The sequence below is a fragment of the Palaemon carinicauda genome, chromosome 19 (genome assembly GCF_036898095.1).
Source record: "Palaemon carinicauda isolate YSFRI2023 chromosome 19, ASM3689809v2, whole genome shotgun sequence".
Lineage (NCBI taxonomy): Eukaryota > Metazoa > Arthropoda > Malacostraca > Decapoda > Palaemonidae > Palaemon > Palaemon carinicauda.
The window spans coordinates 7,371,604-7,385,518 of NC_090743.1; the positions used below are offsets into that span (position 1 = coordinate 7,371,604).

General features: G+C 37.9%; 1 protein-coding gene across 3 annotated transcripts in view; it reads left to right on the top strand.

Annotated features, from left to right (window-relative positions):
* Nucleotides 1–13,383, top strand: part of Ocrl (Oculocerebrorenal syndrome of Lowe) — an 88,353-nt gene extending 74,970 nt beyond the window's left edge. For all 3 annotated transcript variants that reach the window (XM_068393118.1, XM_068393119.1, XM_068393120.1), the window contains 6 exons: nucleotides 1,708–1,845; nucleotides 5,718–5,815; nucleotides 5,946–6,094; nucleotides 9,539–9,704; nucleotides 9,870–9,981; nucleotides 12,861–13,383. In XM_068393118.1, coding sequence (XP_068249219.1) covers nucleotides 1,708–1,845; nucleotides 5,718–5,815; nucleotides 5,946–6,094; nucleotides 9,539–9,704; nucleotides 9,870–9,981; nucleotides 12,861–12,991 — 794 coding nt within the window. In that variant the 3' untranslated portion in view covers nucleotides 12,992–13,383. The remainder of the gene's footprint in view (nucleotides 1–1,707; nucleotides 1,846–5,717; nucleotides 5,816–5,945; nucleotides 6,095–9,538; nucleotides 9,705–9,869; nucleotides 9,982–12,860) is intronic.
* The last annotated feature ends 532 nt before the right edge of the window (nucleotides 13,384–13,915 follow it).

A 13,915-nucleotide genomic window follows, 5' to 3' on the forward strand; every position in this document is an offset into this window, starting at 1 on the left:
GAATTGAAGAGAGCATCATGAGGATCTTTCTCTCAAGACTGTCTGTCTTCTCTGCATTGGTAAAAGTTTATGACCATTTCAGTTTTTCATTATGTCATGTCAGACTTTTGAAGGATGGAGACACTGTTGCCTTTATTGACCCACAGAGTAATGAAGACCCAGTACTAGTTGGTCTTTAACACCAGTTCAGGATATTCTCAATCCTATCCCTCTGTGTAAGTTGATACAAAGATGACTGATGTTACATCAGGGGTCAGCAGTGCTACTTGAGGAGGACTCAACACTTTTCAGTCTCCTTATTAGCCCAGAAGTAAAAAGAAAGAAGTGTCCAAGACACTGCACCTTCCTGCTTGGGAAGACTGGTTGCTTGTAAATATAACTTTGTTTAGCATGTACTTGTTCTATCTACCTTATGGACTTTTCCCACAGGGCCTTGGGTCCAGAAGTGGCTGCTCAGTAGTTTTGTAAAACTCCTTGCTCCCTCCTGGGACTTAGTATGTATCCCATTTAAGTTACTTATTTGGCATGTCTAGAAGAGAGGTAGAATGACTGACTTCTACCTCTTTCTTATTTCTCTCTCGAAGGTCTGCAGTAGATGCAGCCATTTTGCATAGGTTGAACATCTGATGTTTGTGAGTTACTTGAAGCAATTATCTTGCAGACTTCATCTGCCAAGAAGCACCTCCTCCATCCTCCTGGCAAGGGGGATGAAGAGTCAGGGTTTTACCAAACATTTCCCTTGATGTGCCTGGTTTGAGACTGCCAACACACTATTCTCCTGGCAAGGAGATAGTTTTCCCATATATTTATACTTGCTTCCTTTTTAAGTCAGTACTGGCAGAGACCCAAACATCATTTGTATCCCTATGATTAGCTATTGGGAGGTTGGGTGTCACCTTGCTCCTGTATGGGGCCAGGAAGAATGACATGTCCAAGAAAGAAAGAACCTTCCAGTTTGGTTCTGGCGGCCTTTCTCCCATAAATGAATGTCTTCATATTTTGAAGGATGAAAGGTTTTTCTATGTGTAAGAACAAATAACAAATTGAAAAATTAATTTGTATTTTTCTTAGCTATACTAACCTTAGTCCTGAATTGAATTTCCCACCTCAAGCAACCCTCTTAGTCTTAGGCTCAAGAACCAAAGTGGCTATTCTGTGACAGGCAGTTGAGCAGGGCTTTCCACATTATCACCTGTTGGTAACCAACTACCTTGTTAACTATTCAGTGGCAGTTCAAGGGCCATTGAAAACATACCCTCATATTTAAAAGAACTTAAGTTTGCATAGATAGAAAAATACAAATTATCTTTTATTTTATATATATATAGGAGCATAAGTGACAAAAGTATTTATTCAAAGAATGATTTTTAAAATCTTAAGCCTGGTTTGCATTTATTTTCTGAATACAGTGTTGAACACTTAATTTGATGTATATGCATAAATATTTTAGAAATAATGGAAATAAAATGTGCATTGACCATTAGAGAAATTTACTGTTTTTAGAATGATATATTGTTAATTTTTTCTCATCATTTATTTATTTCCTTATTTCCTTTTCTTACTGGGTTATTTTTCCCTGTTGGAGCCCTTGGGCTTATAGGATCTTGCTTTTCCAACTAGGGTTGTAGCTTGGCTAGTAATAATAGTAATAATAATAATGTCATATGAATAACCTTTGACTATTTATTTATTTATCTATTTTTTCAGGGGATAAGTGTGATGTTGCTCTGGAAGTGCTTGTGGACAAAAGAACTGCAGCTCATTTGAACTCAGGCCATGATAAACTTTATGACATCTTAGTTCTACATTTGGATGGGGGAAAGGATCTCTTCATTACTATAACAGGTATTGATGAAATGTAGGAAATTTACTCATGTATTCTTTGTTACAATTAGTTGAATTATTTATTTTTTTTTTTTTTCATTTGTTTGATGTTGGCTACACCCCAAAATGGGGGGAAGTGCCTTGGTATATATATGTGTATGTATTAATTGTTTTAGGGATAATAACTTTAGGCAGGCTTATGGTATATAACATCTGATTTTGAATTTTTATTATTCCATTTAGTCTTACTTGGCGTAGTAGGATTTCGGGCTCTATAGACCAGAATCAAACACAATTTTACATATTTACTACTTAATTCAACTTTCTACACCTACAATTTCATACATTCACAATTTTACCTTCAATGTTTTTATTAAAAACATACCTTATCAACAAGTTTATTCAGTGGATACTGTACAATACCAATAAAGTTTGACCTACATCAGAATGAAACACCATGGAAAAAAAAACACTATAGAGTTATGGTAGCCTATTGGAAACATCCATATCTCACAATCTGTCAGACAGGAGTTTGAACCCTGCTCAAGTAAGATTGTTACTAGCACTGCCTATATGAGGAATTTGGAGAGCCTATAGGTCTACCTGATGCGTCATCACCAACCATTGTCTGGCCCTACCTGATCCTAGCTTGGTGGAGAGGGCGGGAGGGCTTGGGTGCTGATCATATGTATATATGGCCAGTCTCTAGGACATTGTCCTGTCTGTTCCCTCTGCCAATCATGAGTGACTTTTAAATCTAGATCAGGTATGCTACTTGATATATACTGTTCCTGCAAAATATTCTTTATCATATAATACTAATTCAATATTCCTCAGTGGTATATGCTTTTGTGTTTCCGTAGGGCTCTTCGTTGCTATCTGAAAAGTACCTGATACCTCTGGCTCGAGTGTTAATGGCTTTTCGTTAGCACTTGCAAGGCCAAATAAGAGAGGTGTCAAGGGACTTGATCTCTTAATGGCTCCATGAGACGATCTGTACAACGTACGCCACAATTGCTGAGAAGGTTAAGGCACCACCTAGGACGAGGACTCACAGAGTCAGGTGTATAGGCCCTTCCATAGCTTTGAGGATAAATCTGCCAGCGGGCCTACTGCTGAAGGCCGTAGTCTTGAAACGACAAACCACCTTCGCAGCCTTTTATTTATGGGAATATACCCATAAGTCCCTTGTCACCTTTGTACTTGGTCCTATGGTGGCTGCTCAAGTAGTTGTGTAACCAGCCTAACTCTAACATGGGACAGTAAGCATCTTGTCTGGAATGAATAGTGCTGTATTAATTTTTCTGAAGCAGTGAAACATTAAATGCTGGGTCAGACCTAATGCTGGTAAGTTACACTTTGGAGCTCTATTCTTTATCCATGAAAAAATATCTTCATCCTCTGTAAATGAAAGAGGGGATGCTAGAATGTATACCAACCCATTGATCATCATACAGGTATAATGTTCCAAATTGATATCCCCAAGGGTTTCTTATTTTGACCAAGTACATGTCTCCATGTACAGGTCAAGTCCTATCATTCTTCTCATCTTTATGAAAGACAGTTAGGAGGGAGCTGGAGACACCGGTTTGCTCTTATATGGGACTTCCAACCCAAAAGCAGTGAGTCTCCCTATTAAAGGACGATGGTTTGTGTGCGACGTAAGAATAAATCCAAAATTTTCAGAGTATTTTGTATTTTTCCTTGCTATACAAATCTGAGTCCTTTAACCTAACTTTCCTAATCAACCACCCTTCTCAGTTCATGACGTAAAGGTAAAAAATGAAGCTTTTAGACTGGTGATTGGGGGGGGGGGGGTACTTCTCGCCTGCCTGCACCTTCCACCAGCTGTTTGACTAATCAAACAATTCTAATGCCCATCTCCAGCTTGCTCTGAAATAATCTCCTTATTAAAGGAATCTGGTTTGTATATTTAGAAAAGATACAAATTACTTAAAAAAAAAATTTTCCTAGTTTTTTAAATGAATCCTTTAAGCTAAACTTCATACGTCAACCATTCCTCTCGGTCTTGGGCTGAAAGGGCATAAATAAAGGACATTTGATGTGTGGGTAGAGGTTCTCTGCCCTTGCTCGTCCCCTATCATTTAACTACCTCGTTAAACTATTTCAACTGCAATTCCAACTCGCACTGAAAGCATATTCCCTACTTAAAGGACTCAGATCTGTATAGCTATGAAAAGTATAAATTGCTTTAAAAATTTGTTAGAAATTGATAATTTTGCACCAAAAGACTTACATAAACAATAAAAATGCTCTTATAGAGCATTTAAGTCTTCATGATTACAAATCAAATAGAAGAGAAAACTAAAGACAAGACCCAACCAAACCTGATCTGTTTTTATTCCATTTTTGGTTATTAAAGTTATTGTAGGTTCATAGATATAGGAAACAAACAACAAAAGTTCCCTAGCATCCCAATTATCACTTGACTCTAACACAAATCACTACCTCCCAACCTCTGCAGAGCTAGAATCAGAATAAACAGGAGTAATTAATAACCAGATCAGAATTTCCCTTGAATCACTACCCCCTTCTTTCTTTTCACACTTTCTCTCTTCTTCACACACCCTCTTATCCACCTATTTAATATACTCTATATTTATTTGCGAGAACAATTTGAACATTTCAGACATCTTTGCGTAGTCCGTATTGTTGACCATTACAAGCAGTGTACAGGGTATGATGATATGTGTTTTCTTATAATGGCCAATTGATAAAGGGTTTGAGACAAACCTTTTTTAAACAGACTAATACACTCATTGCTAATCCTGAACAAAGTCTTATGTACATAAAACTAAAAGAAAGATATTTAATGCCAAAATTAAAGAGGGGGAGACAGATTGGCCATCACTCATTTGAGCGGTTTCATCCAGCAGTAAGAATACAATATCATGGTGGTTGGTCCCTGAAGGGAATAATATATGGGTTTGGAGAGGAAAATCAACCTTTTTTTTTATCTTGATGTCAAGAAGTTCACACTTCTTTTATATTAGCTATGTAAATCCTAGGTAAATATTGAAATTATTAATTTTATTATTGAAAATATGTTCTTTAATAGATGTGTTACAGAAGAGATATTTGGACAAATGATAGATGATAAACGCACAGTTGATACCACTTCTTTAGTTTGAAAGGTATCTTGTGCTTAGAAATCAGTTAAAGTAACAAAATACGTACTGTATTATGAATAGTGAGAAATTTAATGTATTATTACCAAGCGGTTAAGATTAGAGAATAGAAAAAGACAGACAATATAGATAAAATAAAAGATTGTGAAATATATAGTATCCCCAGGAAGATACTAAAAGTTTTAGTGAATGTAGAAAACTTTGTTTAGTGTGCAAGCTCTCCTTCAAAACATGAAACTTTTGGACCCAAAAAGATAGTTAAAACCATATATTTTAAAACCTCTTTGATCCAGATACAGTAGTTTTACCATGTTTAAATATAAATAGCAACCTCTATAAATAAAGGGTGGGGAGAGTCCTTCCCCCTTTCAACCTAGCGCTGACCAAACCGAAAAGGGAGGTAGGGTAAAGAAAGGAGGAAGGGGACGCTGAAAATGTTGTTCCCCCTCTTCAACTGCCGCGAGTTTGGAAAATGCCTGTCAAGGGTCGTCAACAATTTTTTTATGGGATCCAAAATTCATGTTTATATTTATAACCCTCTGTCGTTATATGTGTTCAAAGTAAACCCATTACCCATGTTGAGCCAAAACTTCCAAATCTCGGTTACAGTTTTGCTTTAGTATAATTGACGAGTTTATTTTTAAGTATTTCTTTGTTCTAAAAAATAAAAAATATTACCTAGAATTGGATGGTTCATTTCTTTTTGTATTGATTTAGTTTCAAACAAACTGTTTCCTTTTTTAGGTGATTATGAGAGAAGCTGTTTCGGATCTTCTATCAATGCCCTTGTTCATATGAACAAGCCGTTTAGAGAGGTCCCAATGGCACGGCTGATAGACTTGGTAAGTGTTCGTTAATGTTATTATCTAAAGTGAAAATAATAGTGAACCAGTTCTTATTTTGATGGTGATTGGCAACTACCTAAAACCAATTTTTGAGTTACATTTTATCACATATATTATTTTCAAACAGGAAAGCAAGCAGCCAAAGGAATTAAGTGAGATGCCATATGCAGTACCAAAGGAGTTATGGTATTTGGTTGATCATCTTCATTCACATGCACTACAGGTTGAAGGTCTCTTTACTTATCCTGGTCTTCAAAAGGAAATAATTGAAATTAGGTAATTAATTATTTATTTGTACACTATTGCTTCATCAAGAGAATTTTTGTATATAGTCATTAATATTGGATGCATTTGCTTTTTTTTTATTATTGTAAGCATAAAGGATTAAATTTTAATTGTAATGTCTATCCCTACCTAGATTATAGTTTTTATGGTTATATTTCTAGAATTTATACTGTTTTTATAAAAAAGCAGAGTTTGTTTCTTTCAAATCCAATAATCTTATATTTGCATGTATTTGTCTCTGAAAATTTTCTCGGGATCTAAAGTAGATGTTTTGTGGCATTTTGAAGGAGTATTTTGTTCTGTCCTTTTTCCCTTCAAGGAATGGGTACTGCAACGAACTGCACTCCATTGACTGGAGAGAGAACCCAGGCTCCTCTTAAGGATAGAATCCTTAATCATTCATGATGGGATCCTGGAAGGAGTCATTTAGTGGACATGGTAGCTCCAGCTTTCTTATCTATGACCATGCTGAAATTTCTTTACTGGAATTCTTTGTGTGGATAAAATTACTACTGCATAGTGATTTTATCCATGACCAGTGTTACTCCAGCTATCTTTACCAGAGTTACTGTGATGACTGGAACCACAACAAAAACCATTTTAGGTTCTGGATCTACAGCTAGAACCCCCCTATCTGCCATTGCGAGGACTAGGGCTGTTCCAACAGAGTTATTCTAGTGGCCAGAGCTATTCCAGCCTTTGTGACCAAAAGTGCTTATATGGCCAGAATTATGACCAGGGAATGCTCTAGTGACTAAATCAGTACCAGAGCTGTTTCAGCATTCAGGGTTAGAGTGACTTGGATGCCCAGAGTTACAACCAGAGCTACTCCCACATTATTGATCAGAGCCACTATAATGTGAGTTGATCCAGCTTATAACCAGTTCTGCCCAGATGACTAGAGCTACAACAGAGAAACCTTAAATAAAGGCAATATATCAGTTGGAACTGCTCTAACAATCAGGAAGCTACTCACTCCTGTAGAAAGAGCCATAGAAAGAGTAAATCTTTAAAGCTCAGGCTATGTCCTGTGAACACTAAGAGCCTGGATTCTGCATATGATTGTAGAGACCATAGTCTCTACAATCTTTTACTCTCCATTGATAATTTGAAGCTCCTATGTTTTCCCATTGCTTGCCTGCTTGTCCTTAATCTTTGGATGATATCTCTTTGAAGAGTGTTTGATGGGTAAAAATTCTTTTGAGTGGGATAGGGGAATTTTCTTTACCTATAACTTTGGACGTGTAACTCTTTAAAGACTGGATAATAAGAGGAGGAGCCTAGGTACTCTAGTAAAAAAGACTGGATTTAATGACTTACAGTTCATGTTACACTCAATACCAGGAAAGTGGATCAGATTATCGAATATGGTAATTGAAAAAGATGAGGCCACCTTTAGCTACACCCAATATTGGAAATGAAGAAATTTCAATCTGGAGAGGCTGGAGATCCTTGAAAAGATCCAATGTAGACATAATTTCTTGCTTGAAATTTGATTTACCATTACCATCACAAAAGTGGGTGCAGATCCAGTACAGCTTATTGCAGGAAAATGTATTACAGAGGGTTAGGATAGGCCTATGGCATTTCCACAGCTGTTATTACTCCTTAACTATAGGCTTAGACATTTCTACAAGATTACTAGATGTTTCCACCATCCAGGTGCTTTACTCACCTTCAAGGACTGTACAGGGTACTGGACTGACCCAGGAGGTAATGGTGCAAACCTCTCATTGCCATTCTTTGCCCATCATTACTCTAAAATTGGGTGTCTTTGTAAGGGATTTCATAACCATAGATAATTTGAATTAAATCTAAATAGCATTACCGGTAATGATGGACGGCTATTAGTGTGTTTGCATGGTAGTTAGTTAGCTAATTTGGGAAAGTTGCAACAATTATTTGTTCTCACATGACATATAAATCATCATCCTTTGATAAGGAGATTGTTTCAGTGCAAGCTGGGGACAAATGTTAGAATTGTTTAATGAGTGATTAAATTGATAGTGGTGGGTGCGGCTGAGAAGCCTCGCCCATCTCCTCAGTCTAAAAGCTTCACTCTTGTTTCAGTTGCTGACGAGTACAAATGTACTGTCAGCTTCTGATCAAACTTTTTCATATTCTTTTTCAGGAAACGAATGCTAATTGTTGGGATGTGTAAGGAAAGATAAGCAAGAAATTTGTACCAACTTGGGGAAGAGTGGATGTTGCAACCAGTTTATGAGTAAACCAGCTGTAAATTCACACTCCCTTTGTGCTTCTTATAAGGGAAAGGTTGGATATTGCAACAAATTTTTTTTTAGTAAACCGGCTATAGATCCACACACCCTCTGTGGTGCTTGTAGGAGTATGATTGTTTGCAATCATCCCCATGTGGCAAGTGGAGGTTGTAGCCTCCTGTGAAGTGGCAGTTGTAAACCCTGAGCAGATGGAAGTAAGCTTAGCCTTCGTTGCTGTCTGTCTAGGCAATCCCAAAAAAAAGACACCAAAGAAGTGTGTTGCTTGCTTCGGTCTTCTCATGTTCATCTTGGTAGCCCCTCGGGCCCACTTTACGTCAGTGATGTATCACGACGATTGGCCGATGCAAACTGATATTTCCTTTGAGGAACTGTTTCTTCATTTGACCAAGCACATGTACAGGCCAGGGCCTAATGGTCTTCTCATCCATATGAAAGACAGTTAGGAGGTTAGTGGGGTCACCACTTTGCTCTCATTATGAACCAGGTGGTTGGACACTTCCAGGGAAGAAAAAGAACCATCCACTTCGGCTCTTGGGAGACTTCCAGCTGACCTAACAGTGAGTCTCATATTAAAGGAGGATGGTTTGTATGTTGTGTAGGAACAAATTGTAAATGTTTAAAGTAATTTGTATTTTTCCTAGTTATACAAACTGGGTCCTGTAACCACCCCTCTCAATAATGGGCCAAAAGCTCTAAAGTGAAGCTTTCAGAGTGGTGAGGGGGGCCGGGGCTTCTCACCTGCATTCTCCACCATTTGTTTAACTACTTGGTAAACGATTCTAACTACAATCTCAATACAATCTCTGATACAATCTCCCCATTAAAGGATTCAGGTTTCTATAGCTAGAAAAAATACAAATTACCTTTTAAAATTTTATATTCTTAGTTATCTAGGATATCAACTAGCGACATTTCTCTGGAAAATCCCCTTTAAATTCTGTATAGGTTAGGACTACTGTACTGATATTGTCACATATTGCACATTAACAATCTTGATACCTTCCTGCTCTGACTATTAAAATTCTTAATCCACTTAATTAGGTTAATGAAAATTTGAAGTTTCATGTTCACCTGAAATTGATAAAGTACAGTATAATACATTTTTCTGTACTTGGTAACAATTGGTAATATTTTTTAAAAATAATTCTCTACAATATTTCCTTTCATTGCTAAAAGGACATTTATTTTTCCTCAGAACTTGCCTTGATGAAGGTGTTCCAGATAACTTGCTACCTGGTGGTGTTCATTCTGTTGCTGAAGCCTTGCTGTTGTTCTTGGAAGCTTTGCCTGAACCTGTTATACCCTTTGATCTTTATGATGAAGCATTAAACGCAACTCCAAACTTTTCCCTTTGTAAAGAGGTAATGATAATTTGTGGTTTAGTTTGACCTTTTGTAAAAGTTATTTTTCAGAAATGTTGATGAATGTTTTGAGATAGAAATTTGTAGTTACTGTATAGCATAGTTGAGGTTAAGCTTTCTAATATTTACCAGGTTTTAAGTAATATTTTTTCTTTCACTTTGCAGATCGTCTTTAAATTACCCGTATATCATCGTAATGTCTTTACTTACTTGATGGCCTTCCTGAAAGAGCTGCTAAATCATTCCGAAGATAATAATCTTGATGCCAAGACTCTTGGTAAGTACAGTAATAGCCTGAGCTCTGAATATTTAGATTATTTAGCGAGATTTACTTTACCATACCTTACACTCAAATTATATGTAAATTGTCTATAAATAAGAAAATGCAAATGGATACTTTCAAAATTGTTAGTTGTTTTAGAATTATGAATAAAATACAGGCCATTGAGATAGATGCTTTCCTTTTTCTCCCTCTAAGTCTGCCGACCCTTCGTGGTTTTCGGCAGATGCATATACTAGAGCGATCTGCTGTCCTCTTCTGGTAGTTTATCTATCCAGGTAGCTCAGAAGCTGTTTCAAGTTTTAGCACAAGAGTGCTGTACTTCTTCAGTGTTACTGGGAGAACTAGGCGGCTATCTCAGTGGCCGAGGGTTTCAAAGGTAAAAGCTAGCCTTTCACCTGAGAGTTTGCTTAATGTAAGCAATCTCTCACCTCTTGATGACGTGATTCATGCTCTAGCAAGCGTGCTTTGTGGCACCAAAGGTAAAAGATAGCCTTTCTCCTGAGTGGTTTGTTTCATAAAAAGAGTGATCTCTCAACGCCTCGCAACTCAAGCTCTCATAAGATCCAAGCTCTCAGTCACAATGGATCGCAGTGCATGGGTGTGTGTTTTTCTTTCACCTGAGAGTTTCACTTGTACTAGCAATCTCTCTCCAACTAGCGATGCAATTCAGGCTCTAACGAGTCTGGATCCCAGCACAAATTGTAAGAGGGTGCTTAGTGTAAGTGACCTCTCAATTCCTTACAACCTGATTCAAGGGTAAAAGCTAGCCTTTCGCCCGAGAGAGTACTTGAAGCAATCAATCTCTTTCCCCCTCCTGAGCTCTGCTCGCAACACAATTCAGTCTCTCAGCGAGCCTGGATCGTGGTGCCAAACGGAAAGGTAGCCTTCACCCGGGAGCTGCTCTACAAAAGCGATCTCTCAACACCTCGCAAATCGGGCTGGCAGTGAGCCAGATTGCAGTGCCAAAGTTAAAAGGTATCCTATCTCCAGAGAGTTTGGTTTGAAACAAGCAGTCTCTCAACCCGTGCGATTCAGTCTTGCGACGCAACTCAAAATCTCAGGTTGATCCAGGCTCGCGACGCAACTCAAAATCTTGGCTTGATCTAGTGCCTGTCTGACTCGGCTCTTAATGTCCTTGATTGCGATCTTTTTAGCTCTTGCCACTTTTGCTCTGGGTGAGCAAATGTTGGATCGACACGCTGAGATAAGCAGCTCCGAAATGTTAACACACAACAGATAATATGGATATTTTCAAAACGTTTTCCACCTGTGCTGGTTTTAGCTAATCTATTTAGCGATTCCTCGTAATTTTAGTAGCTCCTTCTTTAGTTTGCTCTCTCAGTAGAGCTACACTACAGTAGATGGACCACTAGGGTTTCGAGCGTTTTTAAGAGAATGGCACAACATAGCAAACTTTCGCAAGTTGTACTACCTCTCAAGTCTGCCCACAGGTATGACACATCGAACACCTCTAAGTTGGTTAGTTAGTGGGTGAGAAGTAAATGAATCGTAAAAGTACAGACCTGAGCAGGTGCTCAGGATAGCACTGCATTATTATAGGCAATGCATCTTGCCCACGAGAGCGACAGCGAGCCAAGGGCGAGCTTCATTCCTGAATTCATTGCAAAACTCAAACTCAGAACCGACAATCCTGGTCATCTACTTATGTGTGCTGCAAGACCGCCGAGGTGCGACTTAGATGAGCTCAAGGATCTCGCCCATGAATCAAGCACCTGCTTGTCAGCTTGGGCAGATACAAAAAGAACTTTTCTGTGATGCAAATAATTCTGATGCGGCTATGGAAAAGTCAGTCTACCTTCACTACCTCCTACCTGCAAGATGTGCACCCAGAACCCTGTTTTGATAGGCCCTGAGGTAGCTGCACAGTGAGTGGATTAGCCATCTTAGCTTCTCTCAGGACTATTAGCAGTGGTTGGAGTATAGAGGTCACTGTGTTAGTCTGCGATGAATGAAAGTAATTGACTGGCCTCTTTCTTTTCTTCAGTCTTCCCCTCTCTTGGGGCATAGTGTCTTAAGACCTTATCAGTCAGATCTCTCTGACTGCAGGTATGCCTCATATTGCTGGTAACTAGGATAATGTTTTTATATTCCCTGTTATGTTACTAATCTCCTTACAAGAATTATACATAGACGATGACAATCACGGTTATGTTACTGCTCTCATAATCACTTTCACGCGTGCCGTTACCAACTGGTATTGTCAGGTCATTGGTTTACAAGGTGTAAAGAACCTCATCCCTTGCTTCATGTTGCTTGGATGCAGCATTCCTGGGTCAAAAGTTTCAACCAATTGAAGGGACTTCCCACCCACGTAAGGGTAAGTCTACATAGTAAAGAATGTATGGTTGGTATTCATGTAGAAACAAATTACATATTTGGAAGTCTCATCTGTGTTAGTTTGCACCAACAACTATATCCTTAGTGAAGAGCTCAGTTTTGTATACATACATACATATACCAAGGCACTTCCCCCAATTTTGGGGGGTAGCCGACATCAACAAATGAAACAAAAACAAAAAAGGGGACCTCTACTCTGTACGTTCCTCCCAGCCTAACAAGGGACTCAACCGAGTTAAGCTGGTACTGCTAGGGTGCCACAGCCCACCCTCCCCCGTTATCCACCGGGGGAGGGTTTTGTATAGTTAGGAAAAATACAATTTACTTCCAAAGTTATCATTTTAGTAACTTTTTGTGCATTTATTATCTTTCTTACCCATCAACTTCATACATACATGAATCACACGTTATTTCATTTTTAATATTGACTTCATATTAACTTGACGTTAATCATGATCTGTTTTATTCCGTGACTTAAGGCAAAATGTATGAAATAATTTTTATTTTTGTTTCAGCATTAGTATTTGGGAGTATTCTTCTCAGGGAACAGCCAGGCTCAGCAGCTGAACGACGTAATAATTCTCAAGCGGTAGAAAGGCGGAAGCAAACCTTTGTCCATCACTTCCTTATGAATGATTATGAGTAATTCTTATAAAATAAGTTAGAAAATACCGGGAGTGCTATTCGTAATACAGGTAATGCCTATATTTTTTACTGATTCCATGGTAATGTAGCTTAAAATCTAGTCCACATATATAATAAACTTGACTCTTTCCAGAACTCCTCAGAATTACTGAGTTATATTGTAAATAATTTAACTTATTTATAAATTTTGGTTTTGCTAGTTTTAGATATTTAAAAGACAAAAGCTGTATATTTAGCACCATATATTTTTATCTAATTATTGTTCTGTATTTTTAGGAATATGCAGAGAGCTTTCCATTGTTATAAAATATGCCTCCTTTGTGATCCAGGTAGTTTGTATAGTTTTGTAATAGAAAAGACTTGTTCGCAATGTCCATTAAATCTGAAATTCAACAGACTGCAGTTTGAGCTGAAACTCCACTATATAATATCAAAGTCTTGAGTTATGACTGAAGGGTAGTTAACCCTTTTACCCCCAGGCTATTTGGAAATTTCCAACCCTTAACCCCCAGGTGTTATTTTTTTTCAAGCACATTTTGCAGTATATTTTTTTTTAAATTGGTCTAACAGCCTTAATTTTTGTCATAGAGAGGTCTGGTTGGTCTCATTCTCTTGGAAAATGCCTGAAGTTTCTCAAAAAACTATAAAAAATATGCAAAAAAAAATTTAAATAGCAGTGTTTTGCAAGGACGTACCGGTACGTCCATGGGGGTAAAGGGATGAGTTTTGTGAAACGTACCAGTACGTCCTTTGGGGGTAAAAGGGTTAAGACCTTTAGGTACTTGTGGCCGATTGATATCATAGGGAAACCTGTTGGGAAAGCAAATAAGGGAAGGACCTACCAATAGTATGGCAGGCATTAAGAAACTGAGAGACCATACCAAGTATCAGCTTTGATATTAAGGCTGAATTTTGGTATTAACAA